We start from the raw sequence: 18469 nt of genomic DNA, 5'->3' as shown, positions 1-18469 counted from the left end.
TCCTTTGGACACCCCTGCACCCTTGAAAATATTCACAATTTGCGATTAGCAAATTGCGATTCGCACATTTCCCCTTCATTCCTATGGGCCTCCTGGCCCATAGAAATGAATGGGAAATTATTCTTTAATTGCGATTAGCAATTTTTTAATCGCAATTAAGGAATTTTAAGAAATCGCTAAAAAGAAGCCAAATTCTACATACATACCATTTTGCGATTTCTAAATAGCGATTCCTTAAAAATCGCTATTTAGGAATCGCAAAACGGAATGTTGATACATATGGCCCTAAATGTTTTCCAACCGAGTTCTTTCACAAAACATTAGTAGTTTACGGAGTGTAGCAGTGTAGTGCTAATGCATTAGCAAACAGGAAAGGGTCCCAAAAGGACACCTTCCCCTCTGTGAATGTTCAAAAAGTGTTGGGTTTAGTGGAAGCTCGGTGTCTTCTTATGCAAACAAAAAACAAAAGAAAGACACTTTTATTTTTAAACGCATTCCCATTTTCTTGATGGAAAACGAGCTGCAGGCAGCATTTAGAAAACAAGCATTTACAATGCAATGGTTTCGCCTTTGTTAAAGTTTGAGTTTTTGGTATTGCTTTTGACAAATGGTCTTTTCTAACTTCTTTGAATTATGTGTAAAACGTTGATGTGTTTTACTTTACACAGAAATATGGAGTGCACACCACGATTTAATGTAGCATACATCTAGAAGAACAGTTAAACTGTGAGGGTATTGTATGCAAACATGTAGAACGTAGCACTGCATGTGCGTATACATGGTGTAACCCATAGGCTGTGTACCACCGTGGCTTTTTTGCGTGGAACATTCAGGGAAAGTGTTGGAGTAGCCGGCACTGACACCTAATTTACAGAAAGGAGGGCAGCTGCGGAGGCGTGTGATCTGTACATACAGTACATGGTGGCGAACTGTTGTAAGCTTGTAACCTAAAGGGTGAGTACTGCACAGCGATCAGTGTGGTGCCTGTGTGTACATTCGGGACAGGACTGCTGGGCATGTGCCAAGAGACCACAGCATATATAAAATGTGGGGAACACGGTTAACAGAGGGTGTTGTGCACAAATATCAATTTACTGTCTTGGAGCAGATTAGTGCTTGTGCCTCCATTGTGTGTCAGTGGATTGCTTATGGGAAGCAGTGAGCCCTGTAACTTGGGGTCTGTACGTGCCATACTAGGAGATACATTGTGTCCACGAGCTTATCCTGTGCAAAGGACTCTGGTACAGCATTTGTGTTGCTGTTAGGAACCTTGAGGCAACACTGTGCTGTGTGAGAAAGTATACGTTGTCTGTTTCTTCTGTAGTTGGGGGCAGTTGCGAGGGGTACATAACTCCTGTGCTCGGGGGTTTGCAGAGGGTCCTGCACCACCTGAGAGGTCTAAGTGCTGCTCCCTGCTGTGTGATGGAATGCCTTGGCAGCAGGGATGAAGGATGTGCGTGCATAGGAGGGGTGTGGATGGTACATGATTGATGGGTGCGCGAGTGCGGGAGATGGGACATCGGGAAGGAAGGGTGTGGGGGGGCAAGAACTGGGGTTTTACAGAAACGTAAGTAATGTAGGGGAGAAAAGCTGCGAGCGAAAACGAGAAAGGTGGGTTAAGGGAGGGTAGTAGGTATGCCAGTGTACAGCTGCCACTGTTTAAAAGTAAAGAGCATGTGTATATACCTACGGGGAGGTGGTGGCTTAGATGTGCATGCGTGAGCAAATGGCTAGGGGTACGCGATTAAGGACTAAGGTGTGTGAAACAATGTAGAAGTGCATGTCTTTTTGAGTAAAGGGTTAATTAATAGATTATTATAAGTGTGTGTAAGGGGCTTAAGAAATGTTAATAAGTGTACCAAAGGGCTCAAAAAATTTGTGCAAAAGGCTGTAGGAGTGCGCAACCCAGTTGGACATGGCTATACCTATCGTCTTGACTTTGGGCAAAGGGCTGTGGAAACGGATGTGCAATGGTGCTTACAATCGACTGTAGGAATGTGCAAGTTGTTTACCTAAAGATCTGAATCGGTGTGCATGTCTGCGTGAAATGGCTGCAGGGGTGACGAGCTGTGTGTGTGAAGGGCGGCAGCTGCAGGCTACAACTGAGCGAGTTACTTATTAAATAAGAGCCCTGCTCGTTTGTTTAAATGCAGTTCTGACTTAAAGCATCCATAGCAGGGAGCTGGAGGAAGGTCGCTGTTGTGAAGGGGCGGGGCAAGGGGGTGCAACCGCCTTTCAGTAACGCTATTCCCTATATTGCATGCAGTGGGCGGCTACAATGTCCCTGTCTCTCGAATAAATGGCAAGCTGCGTGCCTCTCACCCGGCAGTGCTGCTCGCTGTGGTCAGCACCCTCTCCAATAATAGGTTAAAGCGGGCCCGCCGGGTCCCCACTCCCTGTCCTTTACCTCACACGGACCAGCCTCAGCGAGTTGTTCTCTCCAATGGTTTGCCGAACTGCACAGTCTGCCATTGTGTTTTTAGAAAGTCACTCCAAACTCTTTCTGTCCCCTTAATATCCATTTCCTGCATCTGACCACCCTACCCTTTGATGTCTAAGACCCTGTGACTCGCAGCGAGTGTGGATTTACAGCTCAGCCCCTCCCACCTCCTCGCTCCCCTGCCAAGGAGAAGCGTGCAACAAAAACAGAAAAACAAGCTTCCGTCACACACAGAAGGGGCAGTGTACGGTCTGCAGACAGAACACACGCTGCACAGGTTTCTCACGCGCAGGACATGTGTGGCATGGGCAGTAGCATAGGACAGCGGGAGTAATAATACTGTATGCAATACGCTCTTTTAACGTCTAAAGTCGCCAGTTTGGCAGGAGGAGGTTGTTACAGTTCAGGGAAGAATGGTTCCTACCCCCTTTCAGAATCTGGTAAAAGAAATCCCTTTCCCTCGAATTCCTTGTTTGCTTTTCTGAGCAGGCACCTCTCCCATGCATTGATGGTGTGGGGAGAGGGGCCCTGTGCCTTGAATAGCAATCGAGCCCAGCAGCCTGCTTTTGAAAAGCCTGCTACTGACTCACCCCGATTCACGGCTCTCTCACTCTGGGGCTGGGGAGGGCGGTATAATACATTTTCTCTGTTCAGCCCTTGATTCCTCATGGACAGGCGAGATGGGTATTTTTGTTCGTTTCTTCGTGGCCTTTCGCTGGTGCTGCTTGGGTCAGACCCCGGGTCGTCTGTCCCCGTGGGCTGCAGTCTGTGGGAGGGCAAGGGGTTAAAGGAGAGTGGGCACGTTTCCTGCCTCATGCAGAGTTTAAATCATTAGATCACTGAACCTTAGATGCCGCCTGTGTCCCCTAAATAGAACACCATAATTGCTCCGCCTTCAAGGCCTGGATCACAGTCTTCAGTTTGACTATTCACCGGAGGCACCTAATGCAGTCCACAGGTCTACTGGCTCCAGAGGAATATCTTTCACGCCGTTAAACTGACACGCGCGGAGCTGTGGAGGCCATAAATGAAATAAGGGGAAGATTTTGAAATTAAATATTAACGCCACTTTTTCCACAGCGTCAGAAACCATAAAGGTTTACATGACCGGTGGGAAAGACACGGGGGGGGGGCGGGAAAGACACAGACAGCGGGAGGGGGGGGACGCACTCACCTGAACTTCTTCCAGCGGCCGTGGTCAGCATGAAATGAGGAAAACAAACACCCAATAAAAAAAAACGAAACTCCGCCCACCGCCCAATGACGATGCAAAAAGGGTGGAGAGCGAAAAATTCTCGGGAACGCCCCGGAATCTGGTCCGGCCTTGACGGACAGATCTCTGTTCCAATGGCTAGCCTCCATTTATGGAGCTAGCCAATGGAACAGAGGGCGGATTCAAGTGTCCCTTACTGAAGACTACAGATTTCTCCTGGGGGCGGAGCTAAAGCTCCGTGCCCCAGGCGAAACCTAAAAAGACTCTTTTATTAAGAGCAGTTGCAGACATTGTTGTCTGCTGACCCCAGGAGGCCACCACCCCTGTGAAGACTACGACTCCTTGTGGGTTGCAAATTGCGACCTACCTCAATATTCATGAGGTAGGTCGATTTTTTCACCACTGGGAATCACTTTTAAAAAAATAAAACTTTAATACATTAGGAATTGCAATGTCCAAATTGCGATTTGGTTAGAATCACAATTTGGGAACCGCAATTCTTGATCTTAATACATCTGGCCCAAAATTCTTTGGCCATCCGGTTCAAAAGTCTAACCTGCCTGGAAAAAAATCTACTGTAGGCAAACCAAGCTGAAGATAGTACCTGTAACTTTTTCTGTGGCTGTCTTTACTAACCATTCCAACTATGTCCAGTCAATCTGTACAACTTTAATACAGGAAGCTTTAGATGATAGTAGCATACATGATAGAAAAAGGTTTTCTTTAAATCCACAGAATACAGCATTTCTATGAGCAGCAGCAAAGTTACCATCCTTGCAAATATGTTCTATACACCCAGGAGAACTGGCTTATTACTGTTTTGTGCTTGGAACCAGAACAGAGAGGTGATGAGTCCCACATAATGGAGTTGTGGTTCCCTTTCCCTAGGAGCCCAGTGACCTATGGGATTTGGAAAATGTGCATATTCGACTGTGTCAGAGACCTGAGGGCCTATACAAAGTCAGGAATTTGACATTTAAGCTCGCCATGCATGTGGCACTGTGCCCGCATGCCCATCCTTTTGGAAGCACTGTCCTCTTAGGAAACTTCTGTTATATGTCTTTCATGCCCTGCAGAGTGCTGGAGATGACATGACACGTGCAGTTGCCTAAGATGTTTTCTAGACTAGTAACTATAGTGTGGTGGGGGTTACACCAGGAGTCATGTTTTGAAGAACAGGAAAACCCCTTTATGAGGGGATACTAGCCACCTATTTGTGCTCCGAAGTGTTGAGCAGTTAATGATGCTATCCTTGTGTAAAAACTATCATGAAATTCCCAGCATCCATACATTTCCAAGGATTTTCTGGTGGTGTATGCCCAGGGCCGCACTGGGAATCCAAAGCAGCCCTGCCAATTTTGTCAGACAACCTCTTGGAGTGGAAGGGGGCGTGCAAGTGTGAAATACTGCTGCTTTTGTTACTGGGGACCGATATTACAACACCACGGCCTCCAGTAACAAAACCCTCCCCACCACTGCAAAACTTGCCTTCACTCTTACAGCCTCCTGGGGAAATGCCTGATACCCTCTACTGCCAGTCCGGCCCTGTGTAGTGAAGAGAGACTACATAGAAGTGGTGTAAACACTACTAAATTTGTCAATAAATGTTTACAATTTAATATCTTGAAGTAATATCTTCTATCTAAAAACTGGTGGAAAAACTGATTTTGATCAGGCAGTGTTCTGCATTTGTTCCTGACCCGGCGTGCAGCCTAGGGGGGGCTGCCAGGAGGGCATGCCTCGCTGGGCCCTGCATTGCACTTAACTCTCTACAGGAACGTTCTGCTGGATTTACTCCTTTTCCTACTGGACCTTTTGCTGTACTGGGGCCTTGAGAGCGCTTTTTTTATTCTGGAAGCGCTTTATTTTACGTTTCACTGCAGCGCTGAGCTGCAGCTGGTTGGGAGGGAATCAATTAATCAATCAGTCAATCAAGAATTTGTAAAGCGCACTACTTACCCGTGAGGGTCTCAAGGCGCTGAGGGGAGGGGCTGCTGCTACTGCTCGAAGAGCCAGGTCTTGAGGGGCTTCCCGAAAGTGAGCAGATCCTGGGTCTGCCTCAGGTGGGTGGGGAGGGTGTTCCAGGTCTTGGCAGCGAGGAAGGAGAAGGATCTGCCGCCGGAGGTTGTTCGTGGATGCGCGGTACGACGGCGAGGGTGAGGCTGGCGGAGCAGAGCTGGCGGGCGGGGTTGTAGAAGTTGAGTCTTTTGTTGAAGTAGTCTGGTCTGGTGTTGTGGAGTGCTTTGTGTGCGTGGGTGAGGAGCTTGAAGGTGATCCTCTTGTTGACGGGGAGCCAGTGCAGGTCTCTTAGGTGGGAGGTAATGTGGCTGCATCGAGAGATGTTGAGGATCAGGTGGGCAGAGGCGTTCTGGATGTGTTGCAGTCGCTGTAGGTGTTTGGTCAGGATTCCTGCGTAGAGTGCGTTGCCGTAGTCCAGCCTGCTGCTGACGAAGGCTTAGGGTCACCGTTCTTCTGGATTCGTTTGGGATCCACTTGTAGATCCTGCGGAGCATGCGGAGGGTGTTGTAGCAAGAGGAGTAGACAGCGTTGACCTGCTTCGACATGGAGAGGGAGGAGTCGAGGATGAATCCTTGTTTGCGTGCGTTGTCCGTGAGTGTCGGTGCTGTTCCTAGTGTGGTCGGCCACCTGGAGTTGTCCCAGGCCGAAGGGGTGGGGCATAGGATGAGGACTTCTGTCTTGTCCGAGTCTAGCTTCAGGCGGCTGCTCCTCATCCACTCGGCTACGGCCTTCATTCCCTTGTGGTGGTTTGGCGGTGTGCGGGTACTTGGTGAGGGAGAGGATGAACTGGGTGTCGTCGGCATAGGAGATGATGTTCAGGTCGTGCTGGCGGGCCACTTGTGCGAGGGGGGCCATGTAGACGTTGAACAGGGTCGGGCTGAGGGATGAGCCCTGGGGTACGCAGCAGATGAGGTCAGTAGCTTCGGATCGGTAGGGGGGAGGCGGACTCTCTGGGTTCTGTCAGAGAGGAAGGACGTGGTCCAGTCTAGGGCCTTCTCCTGGATTCTGGCTTTTTGGAGGCGTGTTTGTTAGTTTGCGGTGCCAGACCGTGTCGAAGGCGGCTGACAGGTTCAGGAGGATGAGGGTTGAAGTTTCGCCGTTGTCTAGTTGGCGCCAGATGTCGTCTGTGGCGGCGATGAGGGCTGTCTCGGTGCTGGTGCTGTGGTTCCATCTGAATCCGGAGTGCGATGGGTCTAGGATGTTGTTGTCCTCAAGATGGCGGGTCAGCTGAGTGTAGGCGATTTTCTCGATGACATTCACCGGGAAGGGGAGCAGGGAGATGGGCCGGAAGTTCTTGAGGTCCTTGGGGTCAGCCTTGGTCTTTTTGAGGAGGGCGTTGATTTCGGCGTGCTTCCAGCTTTCCAGGAATGTTGCTGTGTCGAAGGAGATGTTGATGACCTTCCGTAGTTGGGGTGCGATGGTAGCGTCTGCTTTGTTGAACAAGTGGTGCGGGCAGGGATCTGCTGGCGATCCTGAGCGGATGGAGTTCATGATCTTGCGTGTCTTGTCGTTGTTGACGTGGGTCCAAGAGGTCAGCTGGTTGGTGCAGGTGGTGTTCGGGGTGGGGTCTTTCGTGGTCAGGGCAGACGGGGTGTTGAAACTGTCATGGATGTCGGCGATCTTACGATGGAAGAAGGTGGCCAGTGAGTCGCACAGTCTTTGCGAGGGCGGGATGTCGTTGGTGTTGGCGCTGGGGTTGGAGAGTTCCTTTACTATGCTGAAAAGCTCTTTGCTGTTGTGTGTGTTGTTATCCGGGCTTTGAAGGAAGATCGCTTGGTTGTTCTGATTAGGTGATGGTGTCTGTGGATGGCGTCCTTGTGGGCTGCGTGGCTGTCTGGCGTGCGGTCGTGGAGCCATTTCTTCTCCAGCTTCCGGCATGTGTGTTTGGAGGTCTGGAGTTCTTCAGTGAACCAGGCGGCTTTCTTGCTGGGGTGGTTGATGGAGGGTTTCTTTAGCGGGCGAGAGTGTTGGTGCAGTATTCGATCCACTGTCTAAGGTTACGGGTGGCGGCGTCTGGGTCGGTGGGGTCGGTGGGCGGGTTCTGGGCAAGGGTGGAGGTCAGCTGGTCCTCGGTGACTTTGCTCCAGCAGCGGCGAGGCAGCTGTTGGGTGCGGTGGTGCGTGGTTGGTTTCTTGAAAGTGAAGTGGATGCAATGGTGGTCGGTCCAGTGGAGTTCGGTGGTGTTGTTGAAGGCGTCGTGGGTGCTTGTGGAGAGGACGGGGTCGAGCGTGTGGCCGGTGGCATGGGTGGGTTCGGTGATGAGTTGTCGGAGGCTGAGGTTGGCGAGGTTGTCGATCAGGGTGGCGGAGTTGGCCTTGTTGGTGTTCTCGAGGTGGAAGTTCATATCCCCGAGGAGGATGTCGTCCGTGGAGGCGAGTGCGTGGGTGCTGGTGAGGTCGGTGATGGAGTCGCTGAACAGGGCCTGGGAGGTCTGTAGACAAGTGTTCCTCTGAGGGTGGTGTTGGGATCGGTGTGGATCCGGAAGTGGAGGTGTTCGGCGGAGTTGAGGGAGTCGTCTGCACAGGTGTGGACCTGGAGGGTGGACTTGTGGACGATGGGTATTCCTCCTCTGATTCCATTGGTGCGGTCTTTGCGGGAGATCTTGTAGCCATTAGGGATGGCTGTGGTGATGTCTGGTGCCAAGGAGTCATTCCACCATGTCTCGGTGAGGAAGGCCACGTCTGGGGCAGAGGTGTCGAGCAGGTCCCAGAGCTCGACAGCATGTTTGCGTGCGGAGCGGGTGTTGAAGAGTATGCATCGAAGGTGATTGGGTCCAGTCCTTGGAGGTTTGGCGGTTCTGTCGCATGCGGAGTTGCAGGTGAGGCAGGAGAAGGGTCCGTGGGTGCGTTTCGGGGTGGTTTGGAAGCAGCGGCGGTCTCGGCCAGTGTTGAGGGCATGGAGGGTGTTGGCATCGTATCGGAGTTTGGCGTTGTGGCATGTGCGAGGTCCAGGGGTTCTGGCACTGGGCGCGGTCCAGGCGCGGACGGGCACAGACAGGCTTGCCTTTGGTGCACCGTTGGCCCACAACCAGCTCGCCCGCTGCGCACGTCCATTGCGCGTCCGGGCTGCGATCGCCATTTAAGGCGGAGAAGGAGGCAAGAGCAGCTGGGAGGTGGGGCGGCGAGGGGGCGTGGCCTCAGGAGGAGGTGGCGGGAAAAACCAGGTGTACAGAAGGAAAAAGAGGGGTGGGGGGTGTCGGGCTTGCCAAAAAAAGCAGAAATGAACACTGGAAAAAACAGAAATTGATACAATACACAGCACAGTGCAATCAGAAAGTCAACTTTAGAAGCGGCAAAAGAGCAGCAGCAGCAGCCACTGTGGAAGCAAACTCGCGCTGGGGCAGCGGCGAGGCGTTAGCAGGTGGAGCTGAGTGGCGGTCGGGGAGGCGGCTCGGCCTGCAAGCAGGTCAGAAGTCACCCTGACCGTCCGGCAGCAAGCACCTTTTGAGGCGGAGAGGGAGAGTGGAGCAGCTGGGAGGCAAGAGCGGGGCGGCGAGGGGGCGTGGCCTCAGGAGGAAGTGGCGGTAAAACCAGGGGTACAGAGGAAAAAGGGGGTGTGGGGATGTCTGGCTTGCGAAAAAAAGCGGAAATGAACACTGGAAAAAACAGAAATTGAGACAATACACAGCACAGTGCAATCAGAAAGTCAAGGCACTAATGTGAGTAACGCCTCTACTATGGTCTTTGAAGGAGACTAGGTGCTAAATGTGATTATGTGGTGCTAGGAAATGTGATTCATGTAGCATGACTTACGCACCCTGTATTATACCTCTAAATGTGGTTTTTCTTATGAGGTTGTTATGCATATCATGGTTTATGCTAGTGAGATTGTGTTCCACTGTGATTTACGCCCCTAATGTGAGTAATGCTTAGGAGGTGAGGGTCTAATGCGTTTAGACTTATGAGAAGAATGCATAATGTGTTTATGCGGGTGAGGTTGGCTCAGAATGTAATTTGCGCCTAATGTGATATTGTGCTTAATGTAGTTTATGTTACATGCAGCACGTTTATGCTATGTTTTACTTTTACTAAGTTCGCTTTGTGATGGTTCTGACAGTGGTCCAGTGGGCCCTGTCAGGTGTATATAATCCCTTGTAGATATGACCCAGTATATTATGTGTTTACTTTTCTAATGTGTTATGAGAATACAAAGGCTATTTTTATATAACCTTGAGTGGAGTTCCTTTTGTAGTGTGCCTGGGATGTTGTTGCTGTGTGCATGCGCAAATGCTTTACACATGGCCTCCGGTATAAGCCTGACTTCTCCTGCCAAGCTACCAAGGGGGTGAGCAGGGGTTATCTTTGGCGTGTGACTCCCTTGCCCTGACTAGAGTGGTGGTCTCTGCATGGCTTTGGCGCAAGACTTAGCCAACCAGAGATCCCATTTCTAACAGTCAGTAAGACTGGGGCGGGTGAGCTTCAGATTTTCAAACAATCACGCTCGACTATAATGTTAAAATACATTCTAAAAAGGCAGGGCAGAAGAGAAGGGCTAAAGGGGCAGTGGAAAGGGGGACAAATGTGGATTGATGGAAATACTAAGTGAGAGAAAACACAATATTTTGCAAAATTACCAACATTTTTGAAGACTTTAAAAACAGAGAGGGAGACAGTGTGAATGCGTTCTTGTCTGTGTGTATGTAAAAATTCCTGGTGAAATCCGACAGACACCTCACAATACCTGACTCAAAAACCTGTACCCAAATATTTACCAGACAAGACATTTATTGAGGGGGTGCAGATCCCCCAAAGCTATGTCCCTGAGTCGCTAGCAGGTGGTAGAAGGGTGAAGAACTGAGGAGTGTGGTACCATCCAGAGAATTCATACGAGGTTTGAGTATCCCGGGTTGGAGGAAGGCCTAGGCTGTGAGAGGGAAAACAAGTTCTTTCCTGGAGGGAGGACAAATAGGGAATGCAATAGAGAAAGGATGTCAGAAGTAGAGTGGCAATGGAGAGGAGAAGCCGATGTGAGCAGCCATTTTGGGATGCAGTGCCAGGATGCTCTGATAGGAAACACACACAAAAAACTATGGTTTTATTTGGTGCAGCAGGAGAAATTGAGAGACTGCACCGAAGGGAATTTTTTATAAGGTATCTGGCAACACAAATACATCAAGTTATTTAGTAATACTTTCTAGGGGACCAGAGAGTGAAGGAAGAAAGGGTTTCTGAAAACCTCCACTGGCTCTCATATGAAGAAATTTGCGAGTCGGTCCACTGGAATTATGCAGCAGGAGAGGTCCAAACTATGCACCATAATTGATAAAATTATGCTGCAAGAAAATGATCATTATATGGCATAATGTACACATTTTTTAGATAGCTTTTTGGTCGTTTTTATACTTGTATATCACTATGTGGGCAAAGGATTTACATCATTTGAACCAGTTTGACATGCACATACAGCAAAAAGCAACAGAAACTGGATAGTCAACCTTTGCAAAGAGCCTTCCGCTGTGCAGCAGCACGTTACCACATTTTTTATAACTTATAACCTGTTTGAGCTAGAAAAAATATCTTTTGTAACACAAATCGAAATTGCCAGCTTTGGAAATCAAGCATTTTTGATATTTTGGAATGCTCTTGTGGCTTAATTTGTAAAAGAATAAGTGCCGGGAAACGAAGCTTTGTCCAGAAGCGTGCAGGCTGGCGGTCTTAACTCCACCTGGTGCCTTTTTAATCCACCAACAGACAATCCATCCCCTTGTGTCTATGTCTATGTATTTATTTTTATATAGCGCATAATTCACCAATAGGTCTCAGAGCGCTTGCGAGACAACTGGAGAGAAGAGAACCCAAAGGGGATTAATTACCGACTAAAAAGCCATGTTTTAAGGTTTTTGCGGAAAGTTTTAAGGTTGGGGTCCAGTCTGATGGTTAGTGGTAGTGTGTTCCAGATGGTGGGGCCTATTTTGGAGAAGCTCCTGTCTCCGTTTCTTACGGTCCTGACCTTGGGGACCTTTAAAAGATGTTTAGTAGAAGAGCGCAGGGTTCTCCCGGGACAGTAACCTTGGAGTTTCCGCTGCAGGTATTTTGGTCCGTGTCCGTTGATGGATTTATGCACCAAGCAGCAGATTTTAAATGAAATACGTTTTCTTATGGGGAGCCAATGGAGCGCCTTCAGACAGGGGGCTGAAGGTGTGCGGGTGGGAGGTCTAGAGTCAGCCTTGCCGCTGAATTCTGCAGTGTCTGGAGTTTGGTGAGGGCACTGTCGTTCACATCGGCCAATAGCGCATTTCCATAATCAAGACGACTGATTATGAGGCCTTGAATGAGGGGTTTTCGAGAAGCAAGTGGGAGCCACTTAAAATTTTTTCTAAGACTTCTCATTAATCCGATACTTGAATGGACAATTTTGTTTATGTGTGGGGTCAGGGATAGTTTATCATCAATGATGACTCCCAGATTTCTGACTGTGTTTTTAGGGACAGGGCAGGGGCCTAAGGCCGTAGGCCACCATTCGTCGGACCAGATTTTATGGCCATGCCAAATAGCATGATCTCTGTTTTTGCAGCATTCAGCATTAAATAATTGTTGTTCATCCATTTTTGAATGTCGATCATGCACTGTTGAAATCTGATTTTGGCATCTGCCGGATTGGGGCCTAAGGTTATCAGAATCTGAGTGTCATCAGCATAGGATATCGTATCAAAGCCGTGTGCTTTGATTACCTTTGCTAGTGGGGATAGATAAACATTAAATAGAGTGGGGCTCAATATGGAGCCCTGCGGTACTCCTTTATCATTTTCCACAAAGGGAGACGAGAATGGACCGATCTTAATCTGAGATTGTCTTCCGGCAAGATAGCTCTGGATCCAACTGTGTGCGCGGCCTCCGACACCGATCTCCGCCAGCCGTCTCAACAAGACGCTATGGGAAATGGTGTCGAAGGCCGCTGACAGATCCAATAGGATCAGGATGGCCGATTGTTTGGCATCCAGGGCCAGCCGGATGTTGTCTACCACCTCTAAAAGCGCGGTGTCAGTGCTGTGGCAGGCTCTAAAGCCCGATTGGGAGGTGTCTAAGATCATGTTGTCTTCTAGATATTTAGTCAGTTGGTTATTTATTAAGGACTCCATTACTTTGCCAAAAAATGGTAAAAGGGAAATAGGGCGGTAGTTAATAGACAGTTTAGGATCTGCATTATTCTTTTTAAGGATGGGTTTCACTGTTGCTTTTTTCCATGTTGCAGGGAAGATGGCTTGGGTAATCGACAGATTAAAGATTTCTGTGATTTGAGTTGTCATGACAGGTGAGACTTTTGCAAGGATCTGGGCCGATGCTGGATCACTTGGGGAACCTGATTTCATTTTCCTAAGTTTATCATTAACTTCTTCCTCTGTAAAGGTATTAAATTCTGAGAGGGATATAGGCAGAGATGTTAATTGGGCGGCAGGCAGTTTGGATGTACTGATGTTTTTTTCCTTAGCGTCAGTGAGTTGAGTTTCTTTAGGAAAGGTTTCGTGTATGATATCTATTTTGTCTTTAAAGTAGCTTGAGAGCCTGTCAGCCCACTCCTGGGACTCAATGGTGGGAGGTTGGCAGGAAGTAGGGTTGGTGAATTCTTTTAGTATGGAATAAAGCTCTTTATGGGAATTGCCTGCTTTTTCAATTCTATTTCCCAGGTAACTTTTTTTTTGCTGCAGCTATCTGGCACATGTATTCTTTATGTGCGGACTTGTATTTTTGTTTATCAGTAAAGTCATTAGTTTTACGCCATTTGCGCTCTGCGCTCCTGGCAGCCTGTTTGGCAAGTTTCAACTCAGGAGTAAACCAGGGAGACCTAGTATTAGGACATTTGGTTTGTTGTTTTGGGGCAATGTGGTCTAATGCCTTAGTGATAGCTATGTCCTTCCTTAGTATCTCACACTTGTAGGTTCTTTTTCATCCCTGCTTTATTACTGTGTCAATTTTTCCCATCTAACACTTTCTCCTTCGTTTCTACTGTTGTGTTTTTCTCTGTCTTGCACTGGATCAAAGTCTATTGAGGAGAAATAACTCCCAGTCCCCAAAACATAAGTACAGTTGTGCCTCATATTCAACCACTGACTCACATTAAGCACTGAGGGGGAGATTTACTAATATTTTACACCAAGTTTCTGTCACAAAAGTGATGCAAATTGGGGCAAAATCTTTTTTTCTGATTTACTTTCCAGTGCTAAACAACGCTGGAAATAATGTGATAGTAACGCAAAACAGCACATAGCGCTGCTTTGCCTAACTAAGAACCAAGGGGGTGTACTGTGGGCATTCTCATGCAACCACCTGAGGTTCCTGATGCTAATCCCAATTTAGTAAATAAATTAGACAGGATTTAGGTTCAGAAAACAATGCCCATTTAAAAGAGGTGCAGGGAAGGAGAAATGCTTTAATTTCGCCTTCCTTTTTCAACTTTGTACATGAGCTGCACTGTATAGCACCCTGCAAAGAGGGAAAAGGATTAAAGTCAGTCTATGCATAGTATTTAGTACTGGAATGGTACTCTTCCAGTACAAAAGCTGTGCTAGGATTATGGAGACACCCTTGCAGTGTGGCGCAAAGGTGTCTCTGTGGCGCATGGCAGCTGATTTCATCACCGGTGATAGGGCAAGGGGAGGAGAGAGCCGTATTTCAGTAAATGTGGCACTCTCCTGCCTTCTCCTTCTCACGCAGTTCAGCACAGCATTTGTGGCTGCTGCACTGCCCTGCGTGAGTGCGTGGTAAATCTGGATCCTGAATGCTCCCTTGAGCTCTAGAACAATCCTCTCTACCACTTTCTAGAAAATATCTAAAAAACAACTTTTTATCTAAAACACTAGTCTTCAACAGTGTAGCCTACGTGAACATTTGCACAAGAAACCTCTGCAGTGCCCTTAATAAGTAAAAAACCATAACTGTAGCCCAATTTGCACCAATGGAGTTGCTCCTCTCAATTTTGGCGCAGCAAGGCCCACCCGGATGCGATATGCTTGTGCTGAACTACGAGGAAATGGGAAAGTAAACGAATGATAGAACAATGTAGACAATGGCCAAAGATTGAAGTGGATCATAGAGTGCTCGCTAATGCTCTGGTAAACATTGCATGCCTAGCCACAGCAGGAGAAGCAAAACCCTGCAGTCCATTTGCTGCTGGGTAGTCATGGCACCAAACATGCTCTATCATTGAGCCTTCAGTGCTGACGCCTGGGCAGAACCCAGGAGTGTAGATTAGATACTGCAGGTATCAGGAAGGGCTTCTCTGGGTCACGCCAAGGAATGACAGATGAGGTGTATTGTTCAAAGGACTGGATAATGCTCATGCAATTTGAGAACCAGCTGAACATGGCCTCCTTATATGGTCTGGTATTAAAAGTTGCAACTTGGCACTCTATGGAAGGTGAAGGAGCGCATGATCTAGGATCACATGTCATGTTGTCTTGTCTTATCCTAAAAAGGGGGCAATTCAACTATTAGGACACATTATTCTACCCATGTAATCGGAGATCCTGGCTATGATTACTATATCTTATGCGCCACCAGGTGGGATGGCATAAAAATAAAGGCTTTATCTTAAACTACTGATTTGTTCATAATACACATAGGTGGAGGCTAAAATATGAGCCTTTTGGAAAATAGTTACCTTATTCAATTGGTAAATCAGGGTACAATTGGTAGATGGGTACACAAGCGATATATAAAACTAAATAACATAACATAACGTTATGATAGTTCTGCCTTATAATAGATAAAAGGTGGATCGTTCTCTGACAGTTATTCGGAGGACACAGTGTTAATAAACCCGAAACGAGGTAAGATCTTGAATTGAGTCCTGCATCCTCCCAGAGATCGGCTTATGGGCCTTATATTAAAGCAGTTAATTCATTGGGATCGGATGGGCCCATGTCACAAACATTTCTAGGATGTATCGGATCCTGCACAGAATCAGAAGAGAAGCCCAATGCCCGGCCGTGGTTCTATAAAATGATGCGTAAATGTGGCTCCATAGAAGAGACAAGGAAATTGATTAATGACAAAGGTGGGAACAATGTTCTGGACATCAATACTGCTGATAGATATCCATTCTATGTAAGATCTATAGTATGCAAAGCCCCTTTAACTAACTTTTTGTAACACAAGAGCGCCTTAAATGAAAGGGGGAGAGAGGTCTGTACCTGCATCTACCCAAATATTAAGATCAGTCATTAAACTCATGATAATCTTCATTAATCCAATTTACTCAAAAACATCAGAACCTATTATGACTTAACAGTTGAGGTCCAATGTCCCCAGTGTTGTGTCTGACATTACATTAAAGGGGTCATGCAGAGCAAAGAAGAAAGGCGCTCTCTTTAACGATTCTTCATCACCAACAGTCAACAATACTCAGCACTGTGTTTGATGACATCTGCATGAATTTTGGGATCCATTGTGACATCACTCCCCAGATGTCCTCTTTAACCATAAGGTATAGTTTTATTTGATGTCTGATATTTTAAATGGTGTGGGATGTTTGCAAATGTTTTTTGTGTACCAGATAATTAATGATCTTTTTACTCTTCTGTGCATTGGGGTGGCCCACACATAGGTTTTATTGACCTATATCTTCTAGTTTTCAGGAAATTTTACTCCACAACAAAGAATTTCGCAGATGCTCTGAGAGTGAAGAGCAAAATAGCATGTCCGTTTGTACATGTGTCTAGAACTCATGGTCTCGGTTTCAGTGTCCTGACCACTGGACCACACACCGCAGATATGTTAAAAATGGCAAATTTTCCTGCATGCATGCATGTATGTTTACACGCGTGTATGTATGTACATACTTAAGTCACCTGGGCTATGAACCCGTTTTGCAATATATTCACATTTCGAAGCTCAGCCTTGTCGATGGAGTACATATGTAATGGAGAACCGAAGATAGCACATGCACCGGTTTTTTCTTAATTTTGACTTATCTAATTCAAAAAGCTTGGATTATCAATGCTGCATGGCACCTTTGATTATGAAAAGCAACACAATCTGACCGCCATTTCTACAATACCACAGGTAAGCAGGAAGGCTACACTGTTTGAAGAGTTTTTTATATACTCACCAAATTTTCAAACAGTCTTAAACAATGGGTTGATAGACTGCAAGAACAACGGTAGGAGAGAGCAAGAGTAGTGACCAGATACTCGGGCACATCAACAGGTTATTTGTGCACCATTCTTGTAGAACTGATAGAACATTCTAGAATTGTGACCATTCTACAATGTGTCTGGCACACAGGTGAGATATTCTGGCATAACTGTTGACAAAGGCATTGTATATTTAGCTCAAGCACAGAATTTTTGGTGTAATGCTGATTTATTTTGCCACAGTTAAAGATATCCATGCATAATGATGGGGTTTGTTGGCACAACGACTCTCACAGTTTTTATGTGATGATGGAAAATTCTCTGACAATGGACACACAGATTCCAGTCAATAACAAACTGTCACCTTTTTCAGGATGACAAAATAATTTAAAATGTCCCATTTTCTGAAATGGTGGAGCAATTCTCTCTAACCCACCCCTACTGATAGACTCTTGGTCATGTAGCATTGGAGTAGTATATTAGTATTTCTTAATGGCCCTGGTGGATTCTAGAAACCTACCTCCGTATGCGTGGTTACACCCATTGACTATCTCCTGTGAATAACAGAAAGTCAAAAAACAATGTGGTCTGTTTCTGTGCAATTAACCTGTTGATGGCCAGTGCACAGACCTATATTGCTTTGCTCATGAAGCAACCAGCCATACATATGCCCATGCATCCTTACCTGACCCTGTAGGTCCTGGATTGTCTGGTAGTATTTGCTGAAGTCGCGGCCAGTGGCGGGAGAGACCTTGCCGTAGTGCTCCTTGATTTTGAACTCGAGCTGGGAGTTGGCACTCTCCAGAGATCGCACCTTCTCAAGGTAGGTGGCCAGGCGGTCGTTGAGGTTCTGCATGGTCATCTTCTCGTTGCCCGTCATCAAGAAGTTGTCACCTGAGCTGTACTGATTGACGCTGAACTTGAGTGGTGCATAGCCCATACTTGAAGAAACTTTAGTCCCATAGCCCCCAGCACCCCCATAAACACTGGGGGTCAGATTAAGGGGCCGGCCCGAGGTTGAAGAGATGCTTCTTTTGATGACTACCCTGTTTGACATCGCGATGGTGTGCAGTGGACTCTAGATCAGCGATGGAGTGTACTGGCTGGAGAGGGAAATGCACGGAAACAACTGCTACCTGTGGTTTTTATATATCAGAGGGCAGGCTTGGTTACAGCCAGCCCCACCCAGTATGATTTCCACACTTTATTATCTTTTCCTGGTACAAGTGATAAGGGAGCATAGTGAAACTGACCTATGACCTGCAAGGCAGGGCACATACAGGTGCAATGGAGTGGAAGCTGTATGGACCCATTAAAATGAAGCAGGTGGATAGCTCACCGGCCAAACACGGCGCGGGAGATGTTTACCAGGAAACAGAATAGATCAATAGCGCTTCTGGTTAATGTTTATGAATGGCTCTATTGATTAATTCTGTTTCATGTCATGGTTTAGTAAAGAACAAACCTGGCCAGTTTTCCTGGCAGGTAACATTGGGCCAGATCTACTGAGCATTTATCCGTTGCAAATGCTCCCATTCGGTGTTTGCGATTGTTCAAAAGCTTTCTTGAATGTACTAAAGCCACTTTAGAAGAAATCCTCAAACTGATTTGTGAATGGATACTGATTCGTACTTAGGGCATGCAGAAAGTGTCCCTGCCAAACTGTGAATCATCAGTGTGTGGTGCAGCAATACACTTTATACTATCTCCTGTTAAACAGGCGTGT

The 18469-nt window shown here is 47.1% G+C and overlaps 1 protein-coding gene across 1 annotated transcript in view; it reads right to left on the bottom strand.

The window, feature by feature from the left end:
• The window catches only part of LOC144756001 (keratin, type I cytoskeletal 20-like), a 73205-nt gene extending 55106 nt beyond the window's left edge, over window positions 1-18099 (bottom strand). The window contains exon 1 of the mRNA XM_078645475.1: window positions 17429-18099. Coding sequence (XP_078501601.1) covers window positions 17429-17800 — 372 coding nt within the window. The 5' untranslated portion in view covers window positions 17801-18099. The remainder of the gene's footprint in view (window positions 1-17428) is intronic.
• Between the last annotated feature and the right edge of the window lie 370 nt (window positions 18100-18469).

This window comes from Lissotriton helveticus, chromosome 5_1 (genome assembly GCF_964261635.1).
Source record: "Lissotriton helveticus chromosome 5_1, aLisHel1.1, whole genome shotgun sequence".
Lineage (NCBI taxonomy): Eukaryota > Metazoa > Chordata > Amphibia > Caudata > Salamandridae > Lissotriton > Lissotriton helveticus.
Note: the sequence above shows the minus strand (reverse complement) of the source record. Positions and strands in the feature narration are given on the sequence as shown.